The sequence below is a fragment of the Microtus oregoni genome, unplaced genomic scaffold, assembly GCF_018167655.1.
Source record: "Microtus oregoni isolate MIOR12 unplaced genomic scaffold, Mior012 000002F_ref0000024, whole genome shotgun sequence".
Classification (NCBI taxonomy): domain Eukaryota; kingdom Metazoa; phylum Chordata; class Mammalia; order Rodentia; family Cricetidae; genus Microtus; species Microtus oregoni.
The window spans coordinates 53,465,234-53,490,723 of record NW_024543061.1 but is presented as its reverse complement, the minus strand read 5'-3'; the positions used below and the strand labels follow the sequence as shown (position 1 = coordinate 53,490,723).

General features: G+C 39.7%; 1 protein-coding gene across 1 annotated transcript in view; it reads left to right on the top strand.

The window, feature by feature from the left end:
* Positions 1 to 25,490, top strand: part of Rad18 (RAD18 E3 ubiquitin protein ligase) — an 86,081-nt gene that overhangs the window by 40,932 nt on the left and 19,659 nt on the right. The window contains exons 10-11 of the mRNA XM_041637834.1: positions 8,961 to 9,095; positions 12,461 to 12,620. Of these exons, the coding sequence (XP_041493768.1) occupies positions 8,961 to 9,095; positions 12,461 to 12,620 (295 nt within the window). The remainder of the gene's footprint in view (positions 1 to 8,960; positions 9,096 to 12,460; positions 12,621 to 25,490) is intronic.

The following is a 25,490-nucleotide window of genomic DNA, read 5'->3' as shown; positions in this document are numbered from 1 at the left end:
TTCTGTGAGAAGATGGGGCAGACATAGAAGCACTCAGGACTGTATCGAGTCTCAGGCCTGCAGTATCAGTTCTACTGTAAGGAGGTACAGCATTTCTGTGGCTTGGAGGTTTGTGTCAGAAATAGGTTTCCTTCTCTTGTTAGTTTCTCTCACACTTTATCATTTCCTTTTCTGTAAGTGGTCTGCTTGTGTATCCTTGACAGGCCACACCTTACTGTTTTTGTTAACTGGGTAGTTGTTATGTCTTAGTTACTTAGTTGATTGGTATTTATTTATTTTGAGACAGGATTGTTCTGTGTAGCCCTGTCTATTCTGGAGCTTTCTATGTAAATTTGGCTGGCTGGCTTTGAATCTACAGAGATCTGACTTCCTCTATTTTTTAATTTTAATTTTGTTTTATTTTTGCAGCACTGAGGATTGAAATTCAAGGCCTTGCATGCAGTAGACTAGTATTCCTGGAAGGGTTACATCTCCAGCCTCAAACTGAATGAGGACTGAAATTCCTTATTCCTCTTGGTTCTGACGGTCTCTCCTTCTCATTGTCTCCACACTTCCCCTCTCTCTCCTCCCTCTTCTTCTCAGTCTCCTTCTCTCTTTCTCTGCCTTTCTTTATTGAGTCAGGTCTTGCTCAGTAGCCCAAACTGTCCTCCGCCTTCCAAGTGCTGTGTATGAAGTGTGTGCCTCTACGCTAGTTGAGGGCCAGCAAACAGCACATAATGAATGTTGGTTAGTTCCATTGTGCTCAGGCAAAGTTTTCTTTCTTCCTTCCAATCTTACTTTGAAGGGCAGATTCAGCAGCAGGGAAGGAGACTGAAACACCCACATAGGCCTAGTTTGCTTTCTATGCTATGATAAACACCATGACCAAAAGCAACTCAAGGAGGAAAGTATACTATCATGGAGGGAAGTCAGTGCAGGAACCTGGAGGCAGGAACTGATGCAGACTCCATGAAGGAATACTGCTGACTAGCTTGCTCAGCCTATTTTATTACATAACCCAGAACCTGCCCATGGGTGGCACTGCCTGCAGTAGACTGGGTCCTCCCATATCATTAATCAAGAAAATGCTCCACAGGCCTTCCTACAAACTAATGGGGCATTGTCTCAACTGAGGTTTCATCTTTCCAAAGGACCCTAGCTTGTGTCAAGCTGACAAAAAACTACCCCTCCCTCCAGTAGCTGTAGTTGGCTACTGTATGTGCCAGGTCGAGTACATGTGTAATGTATTTGATCAGATTAACCTACTCATTTTCTTCTTAGCTGTTGCGTGTGACTCAATGAGTTTAATTAGGATTGTTCACAGCAGTGTGGGTGAGGGGTTATTTACAGGAGCTCTGACACTTTTACCTTATCCTTTGTTTATATAACTGATGAAAAGCATAATTTCAAATAGATCTTCAGTGGTAGGGGAGAATATTGACAGGGACACTGTTGTGCCCATAATTGTAGCTGCTGTAAGTTCAAGAGGGCAGCCCTATGTAAGGCTGAGAAGACAGCTTTCCAGTGGTCCAGATGTCCCTTTACAGCTGCTCGTTAAACAGTCACTCTCAATACTTTGAACCAGTTTTGATTCTGCCATCCACTGCTGAGAGTAGCTTCTCTCTCCAAACTGACAAACATGAACATAAATAGTTAGAAAGCATTTTAATGGTCATACCATGTTCATTTGGCAAAACAGCAATAATAGTTTCCTTACCACAGTCTGTGTACTCTCCAGCCACCAGCTTACAGTAATGAACATGGATTTCCTCAAATCTAGTCTACTTGAGAGGTAGACTAAATGTAGCAAAAAATATAAAATTTTGTCTGTCCCCAAAATGTAAAAATAAGTATACAGTTCTAGTTCTACTTTTAGACAGATGGCATAACGGATTTGATTGACTTTCCTCCTCCAAAAAAAAAATTGATCTGATGAAATATATGTTAAGGTTTGTCTTAGATGTTGGCAAACAGGTAGCACAGGACTGAGAGGGAAACAAGATAGAAAGCACCACAGTCTGATAGCAGTTTTCAGATACTATGATGTGGAACCTGTTGCTACCACTGAGCTAAGACAGATATCATAGTTCTTGGAAGCCAAGGTAGCCAGAATTTGTGGTACAGTGCCAGTGAGAAGGCAACTGTGGAGAGAAGACAGCTCCAAAGATCTGTGAAAGAAGCTGGTTACTCCTGGCTGTGTGAAAGAACAAGGCACAACAGTTTCTGGGGTCCACACAGGAAGACGAGTGACTTGCATCACTATCAGACCAGGCAGGAAAGCTTCATGAAATATGGAACCTAAAGAATTCTCAGATATTGTCTCAATAGCAAAGTCAGATCACCTGCCTGTGTTAAGGCTTCTGTTGCTGTGCTAAATACCATGAACAAAAGCAACCCAGGGAGAAAGAGTCTATTATCATCTTACTACTTGCAGTCTATGGTCTAGGAAAGTCAGGGCAGGAATTCCAGGCAGGAGTTGATGCAGAGGCCACTGAAGAGTGTTACTCACTTTCTCCTCATGTTTTGCTCAGTCTGCCTTTTAAAAGCAACCCAGGACCACCAGCCCAGCAGTGGCACCACCCTCAGTGAGCTGGGCCCTTCCACATTAGTCATCAATCAAGAAAATGTCCCTCAAACAAGCCCACAGGCCAGTCTGGTGGGAACATTTTTTCAATTGAGATTCCCTCTTCCCAAATGACTCTAGTTTGTGTCTAATGGACATAAAACTAGGAGCACATCAATCACCCCCGAGCCAGGGAATAAGCAATTTAGACTCTTCATGCTGTGTATGCTTTTCCATATCTTGTTTACTTTTTATATTATTTTAATTGTGTTATTTTAAGTGTATGGCTATTTTGCCCACATGCATATTCGTGCATCATGTGCAACCTGCAGAGGCCAGAAGAGGGGACTGATCTCCTGGAACAGGAGTTACAGACAGTTCTGAGTCATCAGAGGAGGTAGGAATTAGGAAACTGTCACGCTCACAGTGTCACATGTAACTTTCCTAACATTCTAATATTTACTGAAAAGTCTTAATTTTCTCTTTGGCAGAAAATACTTTTGTTTGTTTTCCTTTACATTCCTGTCCTGTCATTCACTTTTGAGTCTATGTGTACCAGAACTCAAATCTAATGACCACACTTTGTTGTACTTTCACTTAAAAATGATATCCTAAGCCAGGTATGGTAGCAGTCAGGAAGCTGAGGCATGAGATTATATGTTTGAGGCTTCCTGATATACATTCCAGTACCTGCTTCCGAAAGAAAAAAAAAAAGGTAATTGTGCTGGCCTATAGTTTATGATCCTAGAGAAGCTAGGTGAATTCTAAGAAAAAACATACATAGATCCATCTGGAAAGGGGAAATAGACAATATTTCCTGACAAAATTGGGGACATGGGGGTGGAGGGAGAAGTGAGGGTGGAAGGGGAAGATGGTGGGGGGAGAAGTGGAGGGAGTTGAGATGGAGAAAGGACAGAGATGAGAGCAAGGAAAGAGATATTTTGGTTGAGGGAGCCATTATGGGGCTAGCAAGAAACCTGGCACTAGAGAAATTACCAGGAATCTAGAAGGATGACCCCAGCTAAGAACCTAAGCAATAGAGGAGAGGGGGCCCGAACTGGCTTTGCCCTGTAGTCAGACTGATGAATAGCTTAAATATCACCATAGAACTTTCATTCAGATGGAAACAGAGACCTGCATCGGACCACTGAACTGACCTCCCAAAGTCCAGTTGAAGAGTGGGAGAAGTGAGAATATGAGCAAAGAGGTCAAGACGGTGATGGGGATACCCACTGGAACAGTTTGCCTGAGCTAATGGGAGCCAGACAGGGAAGGAAGCAGCATAGGACCAAACTAGACCCTCTGAATGTGGATGACAACTGTATGGCTGGGGCAGACTGCAGGGCCACTGGAAGTGACACCAGGATTTATCTCTACTGCTTGTACTGGCTGAAGTGAAGAGTTTTGGATAATTTCGTTGACAGAGAAAATCTTAAAACAGCCTAATATAGACTCTGTTGTATGGTTATTAGTGGTAACTCTAAAGTTCTATAGTAAAAAGGAACAAACTGAGAAGGGTAAATTACAAAATGTTAAATTTGAGGAGAAAAAGGAGTATCAGGAAATGGAGTAGAGATAATTCCTGTGTTCAAGGAGATAAACAGATTAAGAATTGGAATAAAGGGAGTGGTGACCTTAGGAAGAGATCCCACTCAGCTAAATTTCCAATCTGTGAAAAGGAATTAAGGAAAAGCTTGAAGCCTTTAATCCCAACACTCCAGAGGCAGAGACTGGTAATCTCCGAGTTTGAAGCCAGCCTGGTCTACAGAGCAAGTTCCAGAAGAGCTGAGATTAGGCAGTGAAGGTAACCATCAAAAGCAGAAAGCTGGTAAATTTGTAATTGAATGAGGGGGCCATGTTCCAGCCTTAGCAAGCAGCAGAACTTGTCACCTTCAGCTATGTGATTCTGACTTTAAAGTCAAGGAGTCCTAAGGAAAGTCACTGAGGCCAGGCATATGTCAGGGGTGACTCTGAAAGGAGGTGCAGCTAGGCCATTGTGTGAAGCTTTCAGGTCCTCCTCCTCCTCCTCCTCCTCCTCCTCCTCCTCCTCCTCCTCCTCCTCATTCCTTTCTTCTTCCCCTTCCCGATTAGAATTTGCACTATAATGCCCCCCAAAGTGAGTGACACTATTAGCAGGTATGTCTTTGTTGGAGTAGTGGTGTAGGAGGTCCTTCTGTATTTGTATTGCTTTCATTGGTTGAATAAAGAAACTGTCTTGGCCTTTTGATAGGGCAGACTCAGGTAGGCGGGGAAGACAGAACAGAATTTTGGGAGGAAGAAAGCAGAGACAGACAGACACCATGAATCTCCTACCTGAGACGGATGTAGGTTAGACTCTTGCCAGTAAGCCACAATCATGTGGTGATACACAGATTTAATAGAAATGGGTTAATCAAGATGTGAGAGTTAGCCAATAAGAGGCTAGAGCTAATGGCCAGGCAGTAATTTAATTAATACAATTTCCACGTGATTATTTTGGGGGCTAAGCTAGCCAGGTAGCGGGACGCAGCCTGCTCCTCCTACTACAGAGTAGGTATTGCCTTGTTGGAGGAAATGTGTCACTGTGGATGTGGACTTTGAGGTCTCATATATGCTTAAGTCACTCCCAGTGTCTTATACCACTTCCTGTTGCCTGTGCAAGATGTTGAACTCTCAGGAACCTCTCCAGCACCATGTCTACCTGCTCACCACTATGTTCCACCATGATGATAATGGACTCAACTGTAAGCCACCCAATTAAATGTTTTTCTTTATAAGAGTTGTCGTGGATATTGTGTCTCTTCACAGCAATAGAAACCCTAACTAAGACAAATGGTTTTAAAAAGATTCTATATATGAAGTTTCTGTGATGAAGTCTAGAGTATAAGCTAGAGGTTGGCCTTTAGTTCTAACACAAGCAGTTTCATGATAATGACTGGAAGATAAGCATGTGTACACAGACAAGGAGTTGTGGTGCTTGGAAGAAGATAATTTCTCTTCAAATAAATTCATACATTTTTTTGTCTACAAAGAGGGTCCATAAAGAGGCCATGATGGGGTTTGAATGAAGAGTAGAAAGTGAGCTACAGCCATTTTGAGTTGGTAGACATGAACTTATTCATCAGCTCCCATAACTAGTCAAACCACTTAATTTTTTTAAGGGTCAGTTATTTTATGTGTCTGCATGTTTTGCCTGCATGTATGTCTGCACCTCATATATCTCTGGTACCCACATAGGTCAGAAGAAAGGGTTGGGCCTCCTGGAACTGGAGTTATGGATGGTTGTGAGCTACTGGGTTCTGGTAGCTACACCTGGATCCACTAGAAGAGTATCCAGTGCTGATAACTGCTGAGCCACATCTGCAGCCCCCAGAACCACTTAAATTCTTCAGAGGAAAATTCAGGACATATATAACTCAAACTCATATTTTCGATTCGAGAGTTCTCCTTGCCAAATAGCAGATCTCCTAAGATAAGTGAAAGGATGAGTGGGAACAGTTTTATTAGTCACAATCTGTTGGCATCATTTATTTTCTTTTTTCCAAGGCAGCTGTCTTGGACTTCTTGAATCAGAACCAGAGTGGTGGCAGCTATTTAGTTTTTGTTTCCAACCTAGCTGTGGAGTAACTAGATTTAAGCAAGAAAAGACTCTATAAATCTGAGCCTTAGTACTTTAGGAGTAAAGCCGTTTAACCTTTTGATTACTTCAGGGGTTTTTGAGCAAACCTCAGGTAACAATCTTAGGTTTCCTGATGGCTTAGAAAAAACAAAAGAAAAATCTAGGAAAATGGCTGTGGTGGTTTCTGTTGTCATCTTGATAAAACTGGAGTCACTTGGGAGACGGGCCTCTGGGAATGCCTGTGGGGATATGTTGGTTGTGTTGAGATGGGAAGACCTGCCAACTATGAGTGGTACCTGGTTGGAATACTAGATTTAAATTTTTAAAATGATTTAAATTTTTAAAGTGCAGCCTGTTTTTCTAACTCTGAGCCATCTCTTCAACACTATGGATCCTAGATTTCATAAATGTCTCAAAGGGACTGAGCACTATTCATTTGTTTGTTTCCCCGTTGTGAATGAGAAGGGACCAGTTGGTTCAAGCTCCTGGCACCTGGGCTGTCCTGAACAAGCTCTTTCTCCCTAAGTTGCTTTTGTCAGTATTTATCACAGCCACAGGAAAAGAAACCAAGAGAACAAACTACACTTGATTAACTAAACTACCCTTGCCTAATAGCAGCTCCAGAATGATGAGGTAGTATTGCCTGTGCATTCTGGGAGCTGAGGAAGTAGATGAGGTGATTCTCTTTACATGCATGGAATAAAATAGTGCGTGAAAGAAATTATCTGTTGTGTATTCTTTGTGTAGACTCTCTTAACCTGCTTCTAAAGAGGTGGCTTTCTCTAATAACCTTTTGTTAAGCTTCTTAATTTCTTTTTTGTAGGCCTGACTGGCCTGGCACTTTGTAGACCAGGCTGGCCTCAAACTCAGAAATCCACCTGCCTCTGTCTCCCTAGTGTTATGATTAAAGGCATACTTTACTATGTTAATGTTTAATTTTTTCATTTGAAAAATCACTTTTCATAGAATTTTATCTATTTCTAAAGAACTATTTTTTTCTAGTAATTTTTATGCTCATCTTGTAATTTCTTTTGCTGAAAGTTTAGTCTTTTATAACTTACCCGATATTTTACAGCCTTCTGATTAGTTTCACTGGGAGTTTGTATACACACATATATATTAGAATCAGAAGCAATCTCCTCAATGACTTGCTCTCTCTGTTCAAATGCAGGAATCCATCTTCTTTTTTACTTGACGTGCTTCATAACTCTGTGCTGTTTACCATGCTGAAGGATAGCTTTTCAGAAACAGATGAAGTTGTTTATCTCATTAGATTGTTTTTAGAGACCTAAAAACTAGTTATTAAGGGCTGAAGAGATGACTTGAAATTAAGAGCAGTTGCTGGTCTTGAAGAGGACCTAGATTGGGTTTCCAGTACCCATATGGCAATTCAAACCATCTATAACTCTAGTTCTAGTGGATCTTATGCCCTCTCTGACCTCCGTGAGTACACACGTGGTGAACATACAGACTTCCAGGTAAACACTTAATACTTAAAGATGAATAAATATTTAAAATATTAAAAAATAAAATAGAATTTAAAAAACTGATTGCGGATTAGGAAGATGGTTTTGAGATATACAAAAGAGAATTATTAGAGCAGTCAGATTTGAGTTAGAATCTGATAATGAATGTACACATGGAAGCAAACCTGGCTTCTTCCATAGTGAGGTAGGGATGTCGGTCCAGCCAATTCTGTGGCTGAAGAAATTTTATATGCCTACAGAAAATTATTTTCTATGACTACAGAAAATGGTTACCTGTAGCTTGCAGTTTGACCATTAATTGAATGGTTCGGATCCCAGAAAAGTAGCTCTGAACATGTCTATATAGACCTTCATTCCAGTGCACTCCCTGCTGCTCTGTATTGTGCTAAATGTAGGAGAAACCAAGTATTAAAAAGTATGTATTATTGGCTGTGTGTGGAAAATTCTCAAAATTTTGTCTTTACCATTATAGTATTAGTTTTCTAAAATTTGAGGGCATTTACAGACAATATTATTTTGAACCATGGTTACCAGTAAGTACGGTACAACTACAGCTGCTGGAACTATGGCTCAGACCCACAAGTAAGTGTCCTAATTTTTGTGCTCTAACACCAAGGGTTCTCTAGGAGTGTGTTGTTAATTTCCATGAGGACCTTGATGTCGGGTTATGTTTTGAAGTGATAGTAAAGATGGTCTTATGTATCTTAAAGAATGTAAAATGTTAAAAGGATTCTGCTGGGAAACAAATGTTAGGAAAACATTCTTTATTGTAAGACTACTCTAGAGCCCTTTCCTCTGTGCAGTTAATGTGATCCACTTCTTCTTAGTAGTCTTGTGTATCTTGAACATTAGAAAGCCATCTTTTGGAAGTTATTTTGGAAGTGTCAATCACTGGGTGTGGTGCCACATGCCTGAAACACTAGCATTTGGGAAATTGAGGAAGGAGGATTATGAGTTTGAGGTCTGTCTAGTCTATAAATTGAGTCCCTGCCTCACTGAAACAAAATGAGAAAGTAAGGTGGGAGGGAGGGAGGAAAGGTTATCAGTCTGTATTTTGTACTCTGTGGGAAGCCTCTACATACTAAGGGCTTAGGGAGGAAGAAAAAAAAAAAAACGTAGAGTAGCAAATTATATCCTGTACCCTGTTTGCTTTGGGGAAGAGAAAGACACAGAGAGATTTGTCAGCTGCCCCTAAGCCCTCTGGTCTTCTTCATGGTAGCTTTTGCATTCAGTGCAGGTGATTCTGCTAATGATGATACTGAGCAGCGTTGTGCCTGATTCTCAGTGTGTCACGTGTAGATGGTTCACCCATTCACAGTCCTTTTGAATTTAGGTAAAAGGCATAAGAGTGAGTTCCAGCTTCTAGTGAATCAGGCCAAAAAAGGATACAAGAAAGCTGGCAGAATGTCAAAAGCTACAGTAATGAGAAGAGATGGACCTGCAGAGAAACTGCCATCTGCCATCATGGGTAAGACTTACTGAAACAAAAGCCTAATGAATTTCATTACTTTTTTAAAACATTTATTTATTCTTTCTGTGTATGTATGTGCATGTGTGCATGTGTATGCATTTGTGCACTGTGAAAATATCACAGGACAACTTGTGGGAGTTGGTTTTGTCCATGTGGGTTTCAGTGATCAAACTCAGGTTGTCAGGCTGACTTGCAAGTGCTTTACCCACTGAGCCATCTTGTTGGTCCTCTCTTTTTTAAAGTAAAAAGACTATAAAACCAATGTGACTTACTAAGGTTACTCAGCATTTGAAATGGGGAGAAGTACTTTTTAGAAAGCTTAATGTAGCAGTTGTTGACTATAAGGTAGCATATTGCTTGCTTTGGAAACAATGGAAGACTGTCCCATAGAGACAGCCCCTGAAGTCTCCCTGTTTGTAGTTATGAAGCATCCCAAGCTCTGTGTTTGTCTAAGTATGAGGATATTTTCTAGGTGTGAGATTTATTACTGGAGATCCTAAGACAAAGATAATTATTTCTGTTGTGGAACTCTGATGTTTACTTTGCTGAAATGTTGCGATGGAGAGTTTAAAGCTAATGCAGCTGGTGTTCCAACACATTCAGTGCATTACTTAGTTTTGATCCAGCTTTAGATTTGAGATTAATGTATTTCTGTTGCCGAAGCTTTAGGCCATGAGCAAAACAGAATCATAATGGGAAAAGGGGCACAAAAATTTCTTTACTACTTTTCTTAATTGTGACAGAATACACACAACATGTATACATTTTTTGTTTTTTGTTTTTGTCAAGACAGTTTCTCAGTAGCTATGGAGCTAGTCCTGGAACTCGATCTATAAACCAGGCTGGCATCGAACTCACAGAGATCTGCCTGCCTCTGCCTCGTGAGTGTTGGGATTAAAGGTGTGAGCTACCACCACCCGGCATATTTTTAGTAATTCGTAGGTGCACAACTCATGGCTGTTTAATGGTTTCATAGTACTGTTTAACCATCTATACCCCAAACCCTTTTAGCATCCCTCGTACAAACTCTGTGGTGTATCACATCACTCCCTGCTCTCCCACATAGTCCTGATCATCTCTGTTGTGTCTGCTTATGGATTTGTTTGCTTTGGGTATCTAATGCAAGTAGAATTATACAGTATCTGTCTTGTTATGTTGGCTTATTTTTCTAAGCATCATGTTTTTATTGCCTGTCAATATTGTTTCAAATATTAAAATTTCTTTATTCTTTAGTATGCATATGCAGCATTTTGTCTATTAATTTGTTATTTTTGCCTTCTTAACTATTATGATGTTTTTGTAAAGTTTTCTTTAGTTCTCAGATGTCTGTTGAAGACCCTGCTTTCAGTTCTTTTATTACATGTCTGTTCTAGTTTCATTTCTGTTGCTGTGACCAAAAGAAACTTTGGGGAGGAAAGAGTTTATTTAGCTTAGAACCCCAGGTCACAGTCTATTATTAAGGGATTCAGGGCCAGGAACTTGAAGGCAGGTCTGCTTGCTGTTCCAAACATGACTTTCAGCCAAGAGATTTGCTCCACAGTCAAAGAAGTACATCAGAAACCATGGAAAAGTACTGTTTGCTACCTGTCTCTCAGACTGGTTTATACTCAGCTAGCTTTCTTACATAGTTCAGGCCTACCTACCTAGGTTTAACTAGGTCCTTTTACATCAATTAACAATCAAGACAGTCCTCCCACAGACATGCTCACAGACCAACTAATGTACGGAATTTCTCAACTGAGGCTTTCTTTCATATGGTTCTAGACTGTGTCAAATTGATAGTTAAGCTAACCAGACAATGTCCAAGGTCTAAGTGGAATTTCTGGTTCATATGGTAGTGCTGTGGTTAACCTTCTGCAGAACCAACAAGTTGTGCTGCATAATGGCCGCATCATTTTACGTTCTCACTGGCAGTGCATTCAAGTTCTCATTTCTCCACATCTTGTCAGTACTGGATAGTTTTCTTGGTTGAGGAAACCATCTTCTAAGTGTGTGTTTCCTTTTGTGGAGACCATCTGTATTAGGTTCTTTAGAGAAACAGAACTGATAGAACGCACACACGCACGGTGGGGGCATTCCTTAAGAATGGCTTACAGCCTGTGGTTTGGCTAAATTGAAAATGGCTGTCTCCTGATGTAAAGGCCAAAAATTCAGTAGTTGTTTAGTCCAACCAGTTCTGCTAGTCTTCAGCCTGTGTTGGAATCCTGCCAAGAAGTAGGTCCTAATGCCAGTTAAGGAATACTTCAGCAACAGAGTAGATGAACTTGTGGAGAGAGTGAGGACAATCAGACCAAAAGCAAAAGCTTTGTATTTCTCTTGTCTTTTTATAATATAGCCAGTTACCAGAAGGTGTAGCCTTCTGATTTAGGGTGTATTTTTTATAAGAGGAAGTTCTTGGCCTTCTGGAAAGTCACTGATTAAGGCCCTTCCTCTCTCCCTGATGAATAGTGGCAGTAGTTTATTGGTATTGTAGCATTAGGAACTTACATTGATGATTAATGTTGTCCTTCTGTATAACAAACATTGAGGGTTATTTCTGAAAATCTTGAGTATATAAACTTGGAAAGGGTTTTGTTTTTAAAGAATTTGTCCTATTCAATAATTTTTTTTTGCTAACAAAACCTTAACAACTGCTTTTATTCATTTATTTTCTTATTCATTTTCTGAATTGTCAGGATAGCACAGATGAAAATCCCCATAATGTTGGCACACACTGTAAAAGGGAGAGAGTCCTAGGCAACAGACAGTTTGGCACAGCTAGTATTTTTTGTTCTTTTATTTTTAAATATTTGCCTATGCTGTGTGTCATAGTCCTTCAAACTACCATGAGGTGTCCCTGTATCTTTATCTTTATAAAAAGAAACTTTGAAAATAGAATATGACAAAGGATGTACAAAAATGTGATGTGTCAGATCAAATGGCAGGATTCTTATGTCTGATTGGTTTTCCCTTTCTTTATAGTGAATAGTTTATTTAATGGGTTTTGAAAAGTGTCCAGATGTTTGATATGTCATGTGACAAATAGTATGATTCCCTTATGTCTGTTTTGTTAATTTGTCACTGTTCTTTGATTTTGAAATAGCAATTATTCCTTAGTAATCTGCTAATAGGATCTTCATTAGAATGTTAAGGCATTCCTATCTCTGGTTTTAAAGGAAACTTTACGTTTAAGTAAATCAGTCCTGGAAAACACAAATAAGATAGTAGCAATAACGTATCATTTATTTTATAGTTTTAGAATCAGTGTTCTTTTACTTCTATTTTTAAAGAAGAAATAACAATATTAAGTGTTAAAGAAATAGAAGGTATGCATTTTAACATTCTTTAATTTTTTTTTAAAAAAATCTTATATTTCTTGTTAGGACAAGAAGATAATATAAACTTTTCGGATACAGTCTCAGTAACAAACCACTTTCCTCAGTCGAAACTGGACTCCCCAGTGCAGCCGGAGCCTGAGAGACCAGATGATTCTTCCAGTTGTACTGATATTCTTCTCTCCTCAGAGTCAGATTCCTGCAATAGGTAAGAAATGTGTAGAAACTGGCTCTTTTATACTTCTGCTTCTTTCGTCATACTTTCCTGCTGCTATAACAAGATTTCTTGACAAATCAACTTTAAGGAGAATGGTTCAATTTGTCTGACAGTTCTGAAGTACAGGCCCTCATGGGAAGAAAATGATGGAGGCAGGAATTTGATGCAGCTGGACACATGAACAGTTAGGAGAGGAGGAAGGACTAGTGCTGTGCTCAGTCACTTTCTTTTTCTCACAGTGTCCACAACCCACGTCCAGGGAATGGTCTTCCCATCCCATTGAGCCTAATCAAGATGAATCCTTTTAGGTGTGCCTGGAGGCTTGTCTCCTGGATCTTTCCAGATCCTGTTGACAGTCAGCAATAATCATCTACACCAATAGTTCTCTGCCTTTCTAATGCTCTGACCCTTTAATACAGCTTCTCATGTTGTTGACCCCAACCATAAAATTATTTTGTTGCTACTTCATAATTGTAATTTTGCTATTGTTATGAATTGTTATATAAATATCCGATAGGCAGGAAGTCTGATATGTGACCCCCAAAGGGGTCATGACCCACAGGTTGAGAACTGCTGATCTAGAGGATTGTTTCATGGTTTATGCTAGTTCTCTTTCATTTCTGTTATGTTTTTGGTCATCTTCATAGTGATAGCAAGCTGGGCTGTGGGAGGGTAGCGTAGTGATCATAAAGTGACTTGTTTTCTTTCTCCCCTTAGAGTTGGTAGAGCAAACATGATAGGCAGCAAGGTTTTTCTTTAGTTTTTCTTTTTCTTTCTTTCTTTTTCTTTTTTCTTTTTTTGCTAAGAAAACACATAAGGAACTGATCAGAAAGAAAGCTAGTGCACATAGGAAAGAGAAAATTTTAAATAGTTAACCTTAATGCATGGAATCGATTGGTATGATTAGATATTTAGTGATGGGCAATTTTGAAAATATTAAATAATATAATTTTTATTTCAGTACTGGGTATTGAATTTACCCACGGTCTTGTACGTGCAAATGCTTTACTGCTGAGCTATATGGTTGGTCCTAAAACAATATTTTTAAAGTATGACTGGATTACTCTTCTTCCCCTCCCTCCCGCCTTTTTTTTTTTCTTTTCTTTTGAGACAAGATCTCACTATATAGTCCTGGCAGGTCTGGAAATTGTTGTTGGCTTGCCTTGAATTCACAGACATGAATTCAGTGCTGGGGCCCTGACTGAATGGAAAGGCATTTATCTCATTCTTTTTCTTGAGAACAATACAGCCACCACATATTGCTTCTGCCTTTCCTGCCTTCTAGTAGAGTTTACCCTCAAACCATGAGCCAAATAAACTCTTCCTTCCTCCTTAAGTTGCTTTTGTTAAGTATTTTGTCACAAGGAAAATATGGAAGCTGAATGTGGTGGCGCATTCCTTTAATCTCAGAATTCAGGACAGAGGAAGTCAGAATGCTCCAGGCTAGTTTGGTCTACATAGCGAGTTCCAAGCCAGCCTGGGCTACATAAGAACTAGGAGACAGATGGTCTCTTGGACTAGTAGAAAGAGTAAAGGAATATGGTTGAGGGAAAAGTAAAATAAACTTCTTGGTACCATGTGTTCATGTACAAGTTAGCTTTCTGTGTAAGAAAATATCAGAAGCGCTCAACTTATAAAGAGAAAATGTTACTTTAACTTATTCAACTGGGTATGTTTGTGCACACCTTTAATCCCAGCATTCAGGAGGCAGAGGCTGGCAGATCTCTGAGTTTGATATCAGCCTGGTCTACAGAGTAAGTTTCAGGACATCCAGGGCTACACAGAGAAACCCTGTCTTGAAAAAATAAAATAACCAAAACTAACCAACCAACCAACCACCCAACCAAACATACTCTTTCAGAGATCCCAATACATGATCAATTGACTCTGTTGCTTTGGTCCTGTAGTGAATCAACATATTATGGCAGGAGCAGTGTGTGATGGAACAGAACCACTTACTTCATGGATAAGAATCAAAAAAGAAAGGAGGCGTCGGGAAAGAAGGAGAAGGCAACTGGGTCCTTACATTTCCTTCAGTAGCACACCCATAAATGACCTAAGGAGTCTTCATGAGGCCACACCTCCTAAAGGTTCTACCACTTTCCCATAGCCCCAATCTAGGAACTTGCTCTATAACCATGCGATATAGGAGACATTCAAGATCCAGACCATGATAGAAAATGTTTATAGAAGGATATTACTTCAAAGTCCTGTTATAACTCACTGCTTATGGAAAGAGGTGAGATATCTTCTTGTACTTATAGTCATACTGTTCTGCTGCCACTCAGTAAGGTATTGGTCTCCTCTTTATGTACCTTCCTGTGGACCTACATCTTAGGTACTATTATAACTGATGAATAATTCCCTGACCTCCCCAGTGCCTTTCTTTTGGTAAATGGAGTTATCCTTATGACACATTTGAGAAGAAAATGAGTGTTTTGCCTGTAAGTATGTCTGGGCACCATGTACATGCCTGGTGCTTTTGGAAGTCAGGAGAGGACACTGAATTCCTGAATTCCTGAAACTGGACTTACAGATGGTTATGAGCCACCATATGGGTACTAGGAACCAAACCTGGGTCTTCTTCAAGAACAGCAATTGCAATCTAACTGCTGACCCATCTCTCCAGTCTTCAAAAAGTTTTAAAAATAAATTTAGACCTCAATTAATGCATATTGTAATTGGTTATATGTGTGTGAGTGTGTGTTTATACACACATACACACCCATGGCCCACTAAGAATAACTGTTATTGTGCAGCAGAGTATAGTGTGATATTAATGAGGTGTATTCATCATTGGATAGGTGGTAGTTCTATATTTTTGTTAAAAATATGTTCTTTACAGAATCTAGTTAAGAAAGATGCAACTTTAGAGAGATTCATAACATTTTTGTTAATGAACCATGTATCAGGGATTGCCTGTTACATATTTAACTAAAGGCAGTAAAAATAGTCCTGTCACATCCCTTAAAATAAATGGAAGAAATTTCTTTTCTTTGAGATAAGGCCTTTCTGTTATACAGCACTTGCTGTATAGTCAGGCTGGCCTTGAACTCAGAGAGATCCACCTGCTTCTGCCTCCTGAGAGATGGGATTAAAGGCGTGAGCCACCCTGCCCAGCTAATTGAAGAAATTTCAAAGTAGTAATGGACCATGACTCATTTGCTTGTGCTGTTAATGGTGTTCAGCTGTCAGGTTCTCATATGCTCTGTACTGCCTTTAGTAGACGCCCATCTTCAAGCCGCATAGAAGATGGCTGAGATGGGCTGGTGAGGTGACTAAGAGCACTTGGTCTTGTAGAGGACCTGAATTTGATTCCCAACACCCACATCAGGCAGCTCACAACTTCCTGTAACTCCAATTCCAGTGTATCCAATGCCCTTCGACCTCCACAGGCACCTGTATACATGTAGTGCATATTAACTCATGTAGACACATATGTACACTAAACAAACAAACAAATACATCTTTTTTTTTTGAGGGTTACACTGTGTATTCTACTATAAGCAATCCCCTTAGCAAAAACCCATTAAACAATTACAAATTTTCTGAGCTTTACATTGGTTAATGGTGCAATACCTTTTCTATTCTTTTTTTTTTTTTTTAACCCTGATTGCTCTTCGAGCAGATGAGGGAGGGGGACTTGATCGGGGGAGGGGGAGGGAAATGGGAAGCGGTTGTGGGGACGAGGCAGAAATCCTTAATAAATAAATAAATTAAAAAAAAACAAATACATCTTTGATAAAAGAAAAAAAATACTAAAAAGAAGAAGTCTGAGAAATACCTAGAAGCTCAGTTAGCAGAATGGGTGAGTGCTTTAGATGAACTCCCTAGAGATTGCCGTCAGGTACTTCTGATGCTGTACCACTGCTGATGATGCTTTAGAGAACATGAGTTTGTGTGGGAAGACTAAAACCTTATAGGTGCTTAGCAAACATGAAGAAGTGGAGATGGACATATTTTAGGGATACTTTAATCACTTCCAGTTGTATTTTTATAAAAGGTATTGAAAACCTATGTTGAGGCTCTAGAGAGGGGTCAGCATTTAAGAGCCCTTGCTATGCAGTCCTGCGGATTGGAGTTTGAACTGTGGAACTAAGAAACAAACTGAAAATAGTGCAGACACCTGTAGCTCTGGCTCCAAGGGTCTGACATCCTCTTCTGGGTCCCACGGCCACTGGGTGTCTGCATACACACATAAATAAGTAAATAAAGCTGCTCTTTAAAAACAACCTTTTATTACTTCAGTTTTAAAAGCACTCTCTGGTTGTGTATAAATTAAATATTCTATGTGGGAGGAAAATACTGTAGCTAAATTGGCCTCTATTTTTACTTCTCCACTTGTTACATAGTATGTTTTGCCTTGCTATTAGCGTTGTCTTGGACTTTGAAATGCAGCCTTTGACTATGATTAAGGTTCTTAACTTAGTTTAGACATAATTCCCATCATTTAATTGGAAAACATGAAGTGCAGGACGATGGTGGCCTGGCATAAGACTGTCCCAGAGTTCATGCCAGTATCATTTAGTGATTCCAGAACTTAAGTAGTTCAAGAGATGCACATTTGATTAATGTCGTTATCAGAGTGGAATTCAGGGAAAGAATTCAGAGTGAGAAGAGCCCAGTTAAAACTTAATTTCATAGTAAAATCATAGCCTATCAAAAGGATGGAATGTTTATTTTGTCGGTTTTATCTTTTGCATATTCAGGCACCAAAGGGAAGGGAGATGGAATACTGTAGTGACTTTGTTGAGATCTTCTGCAACCCTAAAATTGTGTCATCCTTTTCCTTTTGACAATGTGGTTGGTTGGCAAGTGAATGGAATGTTCATCACCTACCACTTAGCCATGTAGGTCATAAATAAACCTAGGATTGCATTTATTTTCTTTTATAGTTGTTGACTAAGATTTATGTCCTGCCCAGTCCCACAGCCATTCAGCCCCAAATAAACAGAGGTCTACATTAATTATAAACTGGTTGGCCTATTAGCTCTTTCTTATTTCTTAAATTAGCCCATAATTCTTGTTAGCCACGTGGCTTGGTAAATTCTCCTGTTCTCGTTGTCCCCCTATACTTACTGCCTGGCTACTGGCCAATCAGCACTTCATTAAACCGATACAAGACCATTTTCCCACAGCATATAGTAAAATGTTTCTATCTGTATGTTTTGCATTTTATCAAAAATTTCAGTCTTTTTTATGACCATTTTATTATATTCATTATATGCTTTTTTTAAAGACTCTCTAGGTTATTAAAGTAGGATTTTTTAAGACAGGGTTTCTCTGTGTAGCCCTGGCTATTCTGTAACTCACTTTGTAAGACAGGCTGGCCTCTGTCTCCCAAGTGCTGGGTTAAAAGTTTGTAGCATCACTGCCTGGCTAAAAAAGTATTTTTTAACTTGAAAGAGACACTATCTTTTGGCATGATTAGAGAAATAGGGATAAGGTTTCCAGATTCTGCTACTGTAGTAGAATTCAACTTCTTGATTTTGAAAGTTGTTTGGCTCTGGTAATTATATGGACTGGTTTTTAAGAAAGGCATACTGACATATTAAAGAACATTTGCAGCAATACACCAAACTTAAAAAAATACTTTAAAAATTATATATTATGTAGGTGCGTTGTGAAAATAGAAAAGTTGAATTAAAGAGTAAAGTTTCATAATTTAGTTAGCTTGAAATAATACTAGTACATTCATAAATATGCCTTCCACAGATAGGCATAGGTGTAGCTAAATGGGTTCTTTATTTTTTTCAGCAGCAGTACTATGGTATTTTAATTTCTTTGTCAGGGAAATGTCATGTTGTGTTTTTGTTGTGAGTGGAAACCTGTGAATTGTCTTTCTTCGCAGCCTTGTTGTCTTACACAGCATAGAACTGACCATGTTGAACGATGAGGTCAGTGCTCTTTGTGCTAGAGTGGTATTCAAGCTTAAATAACATGAAAGATTGACAACTAAGAACAATCTTAAGATTCAGTGTGTATGTTCAATTCAAATAGTTGATATAATAAAGTGGACTTGCTGCTGGCGTCAAGCACACACTTTGTTAATACTATATTGATCTTCTTCTGCCTGCTTGCAAACAGATGGTGAACAGATGAATAGGAATTTCAGATTGCTGTACAGTTCCTTGCTAGATGGTTTCCAGGAGTTCAAGAGACTTGTTCAAGTTTCTATAAATTAGCTTATTGTTCTCGTTAATCAAGAAAAGAGTGCTTTTGTTAGCTGATTCTTGGCAAACCATGGACACTGCATTTTTATTGAAGGCTAAATTAGAAGCAAAGATGCTGTTGATTGTGACCGTAGAGAAGAGAGACACTATCTTCATGAAGGAATGATTTGTGAATTGTGTCATACTTTTTCTTGGAAGAATCTTTAGATCATTATTTTGGAAAAATATTTTTTAATTTGAAAAAGACACTGTCTTTTGGCATGAGTGGAGAAATACAAATAGGTTCTCTGGATTCTTACTATAGCAGTGTTCAATTTTTTGATTTTTTTTCATATGAATTCGTCTTTAAGAAAGGCACACTAACAGATAACAATGGCAGCAACTTGCTTTCTATGGTTGAGCATTTCATATATGTGTAACAACACAGATATGATAGACTGTTAACAACTGGAAGATCTGAGGCTTGTAGGTTTGAAGTCATTGAAATTTTGGGTCTTCTGAAAAAATTCATTCTTTGTGAAATAATTTTGGTTGTTACACAGTAAGTGAAATGGCTGATTTTTCTAAATTTAGGACACACTCTAAAAAGGAAGACATGTGCTTTGACAATTAACTTTAAAAGTAGTAGGACCCATGAGTTTACATAGGGTGATGAATATGGTTTCCATTTAATTTGCTCAACCTGTTGTCAGTGCCTGCTGCATATGGTTAACTGAGCCAGTGTGTTAAAGTGCATGGGCAGTTGTGACTTTTAATGCTTATAAAGATTAACTAATGTCATGATTCAGTGGTCAGATTTGCAGTTTGCCCTAACTCAGGTAGGGGAGCCTTCCCGTAGATGCTGAGGATAGGGCATAAAAGAATCTGAGTCGTTAATATGTGAATAAATAACATTGTAAATTCCAAATCTAGAAGAAAAAAGGTGACTTCTCTCTTTTTTTAAATTATTTATTTATTTATTAAAGATTTCTGTCTCCTCCCTGCCACGCCTCCCATTTCCTTTTCCTCCCCCTCCCCCAATCAACTCCCCATCTCACATCAGCCCGAAGAGTGTGACTTCTCTTTTTTGTATTACATTAGGAACAGCATCTTTATGAAAGACACAAGTACAGACATAGAGTGTTGGGCCCATGCCAAAGAACACTTAGCTATTGGCTTGTGTTTTCTAGTTTCATAGAACTTTTCTTCCCTTTCATTCATTTCTCAAAGAGCTGTCTTGAAAACTTGAGAGTCAGAATTGATGGGGGCTGGGGGGGGGACTTAAAACAAACAAAAACCAACTGATTACCACCTTTTCAAGACAATGTTAGTTAAATTTTATCCTCTCTTCTGAGGGAAATGGAAAATAATGGAGATAGCTTAAAGCAAAAAATGGCATTGGGACATTCATCTAAGGATGATGCTATTCCCATTGGTTCTGGGTAAGGGCAGCCGAGTACATTGCTTAGTCAGGAGAACAGGAAGCACTTTCTAAGTAGCCATTGAACTCTCTCATAGCCAGAAGGGTGCAGATGGGCTTGACAATATGAGGTGTGACTTTACTCAGGCCTTGTAGTGCAGGCAAGGCATGTAGGGAACATGATTTTGAGATGAAAGAATTCAAGTCCTGGAGTGTGTCCCTTGATGTTTTATGCTGAAAAACTAATGGGTCTTTTAGGAGTGGTTTTTTGTTTTGTTTTGTTTTGTTTTGACTCAAGAACATCCAGTTATTGTGTTCCTGCTTAGAGCCTCCTGAATAGTTAGTTCTGTTACATTGATCAAGACTACAGAATGGTGAAACCTTGTTTAGGAGGCTGTGTGTGCTTCCTCTGATGTTCTCTGGTACTGGTGGTGCTCTAAGATATGCAGTTTTAGCTCCTTGGAGATGTGGAAATGAAATGGCCAGGAGTGAGATTAGTCAGGAAGTATGTGGCACGTCAGATTTAATTCACCTGTTTGACTATAGAGCCCTCAAGGAATCCACATTTTAAAGAAAATGTTAGTTGTTAAACTCTAAATAGAAGTATGTACTTAGCCCCGAGGGAGCAGACCTGACAGGAGGAGTTGGGTGAAAGTAAAGCACCCGACTTTCCTCTATTGGGAGTGGGAAGTGAATCTGGAAAGGAAAGAGAGCGTTTAGGGTGCATGTCACCTGATGCTATTTGACCGAGGTTTCATCCTGAGGAAATTGAGTACACTGCAACAGTGAGGCACACTGGAGGGATGGGGACAGGGTACAAGGAGATCTGCTAAGTCTAGGTAGTGATGTTAATTAAAGATAGGAATAGGGTTTTGGGCTTTTGGTACATTTTTATGAGTACAGATGGGGCTTTTGAAGCCTTGGTCTCTGTTTACAAAAGGGAATAATAAATGTGGGTTCCAGAGCTCCTTGTGCTCTGCAGCTATCTCCATGCACAGTTGACTCTGCTGCCCAGAAGAGGAGCATAGGGATGCCTGTGGGCTGTTGAGAAACTACATAGAGAGTGTTGGGTGACAAACAGATTATCCAGAAAGCTCTGTGCCAAATAGGCCCACAGGTGGAAAACAGAAAATGTGTTGACTAGAAACAGTGTGCTTTTTCATCTCATGTCATAATAAACCAAATACATAATAATCCATCATGAAACTGGAGTTTAGCAGTGTGTAAATAAAACTCTCCCCACTTTAGGTGGATGAGCTTCAGTGTGGGACTGGAAGTTCTTCGATTGCCAGGGGTGGGGTGTCTTTCCTTATTAGCCTGCTTTTTTGAAGTGTTCTTGTTTTAACTCAACTTGTCATTTTGGAAGGCTTTATTTTAATCTACTTGTCTGTAGTTTTAGTGTATTATTTTTCTGCAGTGCTAGTTTTTAAGGTGCAGCCAGATTCCTCTGCTAGAATGGGGGATTACAAACAAATATGGCTAAAACATCCTTGCAGTACTGGACTGGAATTGTAAACATTAAAGTGAAAACTTGAATTTGGCTTCTTAGAGATGGAAATGGATGGGAAGAAATGCTTAATAATTTGGTTAAGTAAATGAGCTAGCATATGTACATATGTATTTGCTTGTCCTGTCAGATGTGAGGCCCTTCACAGTTATGCCACAGTAGTAATCGGCACACCCAGAGTACATGTGTTGGTTTCTGTGTTAATAATATTAGCCAGCAGGGCTGGAGAGATGGCTCAGTGGTTAAGAGCATTGCCTGCTCTTCCAAAGGTCCTGAGTTCAATTCCCAGCAACCACATGGTGGCTCACAACCATCTGTAATGAGGTCTGGTGCCCTCTTCTGGCCTTCAGGAATACACACAGACAGAACATTGCATACATAATAGGTAAATATTAAAAAAAATAATATTAGCCAGCAAAAGGCACCAATAATCCTTGTAGAAATCGCTGTTTCTTGGACCAGAACTGGAATATGTAACATAAACCTAGAACATTTTATCATGAAAGAAAGCAAGGAAGTACAAAAAGAAGAAGAGAGAACAGAACAACAGAGAGGAAAAATGAACAAGATATCACACACTTAGCAACTGATAACATGTCTAAGGGATATAGGACAGTGTAGGCAATAACATATTTACTGTAGTATTGGATTAAACCAAAACAGAAAATAAATATCTATGCATTCCTAGTGATTAAAAAAATGTTAAAAGAGAATCGAATATTGTGGGTAGAGAGATTGCAAGTAATTGACTTGGGTGCTTCCCATCAACAAGGTACAATGTAACAACCCTTGTGACTTCAGAGAGGTCTACTCCTAGGGACCATCTTCTAAAGAAACAAGGGAGTTGTGTCCACAGTGGAGAAACCTGGGAAGCACCACTTGAGTCAAGTTATGATGCACATTAATCATTGTGCAACGTAGATAAGCATGTGCTCTATGAGATGTAAGGACTATTCTATCTCTGTGTTTCCTCCTCAAAACCCAACAGCCCAAGTCATATTGGGGAGTAGGGGAGTCACTGAACTTCAGTTGAGGGTCATTTTATAAAATGTTTGACCACTCTCCAGAATGTCAAGGCCATCAAAACCAAAGAATGTCTGCGAAACTCAACTTGACAAATAAGTGTAATGTAGCCTGCATGAAATTCTAGGGTAGAAAAATGATATTAGGTAAAGACAGCTAGTAACAAATGGATTACCATTTACTTCATTTGATGGAGCTAATATGTAGCACAAATAATAAAAGTCCAGAGACAGATAAAGGGGTTCAAGCTGAAGATCAGAAAAGCAAAGCAGCCAACCACTAGAGAGACCTTTTACCTCTACCAAATCTTCAGACCAAAAGGGCGAGATCCTGTTTCCACAAATCCTGACTCCACACTCCAGTGAGTTCATATCTCTTCCCCTTTATATTTCTCTCTCCGCCCAGCCATATTCTGTCTCCACTTTCCTAGTGCTGGGATTAAAAGTGTGTGACTCCCAAACGCTAGGATATAGATATGAACCATGACCATCTGGATCTGTTTCTGGATTGATTTTGTGGTAGCCCAGGGTGGCCTTCAACTCCCAGAAATCCATCTGCCTCTGTCTTCTGAGTTTTGGGATTAAAGGTGTGTGCCACCACTCCCTGACTGGTATGGCTGACTAGTGTGGCTGCTTTGCCCTCTGATCTTCAGGCAAGCTTTTTATTAAAACACAAATAATATACCACTATACTAATATATCACCCTAATGTAGCATGTTACCAGTGGAGGAAGTTGGAAGTAAGGTGTATGGGTGCTTTCTGTACTTTATAACTTTTTTTGTGATTGTAAAATCACCCTTAAGTTAAAAGCCAACTACTTTTAGTATTGAAAACTGAGCCCAGGGTGTTTTGCATGTTAGGCAACTACTCTACCACAAAGGCACACCTCCAGCATTTTACTTATTTTTAAGTTGTTAAAAGTTATTTTTTTGTGTGTATGTATATGGGCGTGCAAATGTTACAACACATGTGTGGCAATCAGAGGACAATTTGCTGGAGTTAGCTCTTTTTGTCTACCCTGTGGGTTGAAGGAATTGAATTCAGGTTGCCACTCTTGATGGCAGTCACCTCTGTCCACTGAGTTATCTCAGCAACCCCAGGTTGTTGTTGTTGTTTTAAAGTGCCTTTAGCCCTTGCAGCATTGGTTATTAGCGTGAAAATATCCAGGGTATAATGAGTATTGGAAAACTGACGTCATCAAAATCAATTTCTTCTGTGAGAAATTGGACACTGCTTTAGAACTTTAGTGAATTTAGTTATTGAAATGTTCTATTTTTCTTTTATTTGGTTGTTTTTGTTTTGAGACATGATCTGTGGCTAGGCTGTCCTGGATCTAGTTGTTTTCCTGCCTTAGCCTCCTAAGTTCTAGTATTATAAGTGTGTCCGTCCATCATGCCTGGTACTTTCCTTTTATTTAATACTTTACACACACACACACACACATTTATAAATAAGTAGAATCTTGTCTGAACACAGTCTATAAAAATGCACTTTTGTTTTAAATTTAGGACATAGCATGAGAAAATAATTATTTTAAATTATTACCTTTTGTTTTTACTTTGAATTTTCCCACAGTGATTGTAAGCATTGCAGCTTGGATGGAAAGATATCCTGGCAGTTAGGAGCCAAGGAATACCACAAAGTCACACTGCACAACAAACCTTCCACAAGAGATTTATTGGGAGGGAAAACACCAGGAGGGTGGGTGCCTCTGCCTGGGTGAGAAACAGCAGAGAACTGAGCGGAAGGCAGGGCGTATATAGAGTTTCGGGGGGGGGGGGGGAGACTTTTCAGTGTGAAGCTTTCCAGGATGGAGATTTGTGTGAGTTTTAAGTCCAAAGATTGGACTTTTTTTACTCTGTAGGTTGGGGGCAGGGTCCATCTGTTAGGGCAGTTAGAATGTTCTGTGGGTGGGACATAGAAGTTGGATGTCCTCTGGGGAGAGGCCTACAGTGATCTCACTCTATAAGAGATATGGCCTGGCCTTTATGTTTTACCCCAATGGAAGATATGCAAGTTTCACCGTGTGTTTTGCCCTTTTCAGCTACCATCTTCTTTATTAATACATGAGCACTTGTAAGAGTGCTCTGAGTGGTGACTCTCAGGACTGTGAAAGTCCAGAGGGTTTGATGTCTTCTCCAGTGCTCCTTATCCAAGGATATAGCCAGGAAATGGAATTTCTTCTATCAGGTAGTTCACACTGGTAGAAATTACTATTGTTTTCTTTGGATAGTCTGATTGTGCTAGTTAGTTTTATGTCAGTTTTACACAAGATCATCTCTCATTCTCTCATCTCTCATTCTCTCATCTGAGAGCAGGACCCTGTTAAGACAATGCCTCCATAAGATTAGGCTAGAGGCAAGCCAGGCCTAGCCTGTTGGTGGTGGTTCTATCCCTGGGCTTGGTGGTCCCAGGTTCTGTAAGAAAGCAGGTTGAGCAAGCCGTGGAAAGCAAGCCAGTAAGCAGCATCCCTCCACAGCCTCTGCATCAGCTCCTGCTTCAAGTTCTTTTCTTGCTTGAGTTCCTGCCCTCACAAAATCAGAGGTAGAGTTCTCCCCATGGGGAGAGAGTCCGTAGGCAACTGAGTATAAGGACTAGGATTCCAAAAGCCAGCAAAGAATCAGAGACAGCCCCTGCTCCCACTGTTAGGAGTTCCACAAAATGACCAAGTTACACAACTAACATATATGCAGAGGGCCTAGGTCAGTCTCATGCAGGCTCCATGGTTATTGGTTCAGTCTCTGCGAGCCCCTATGATC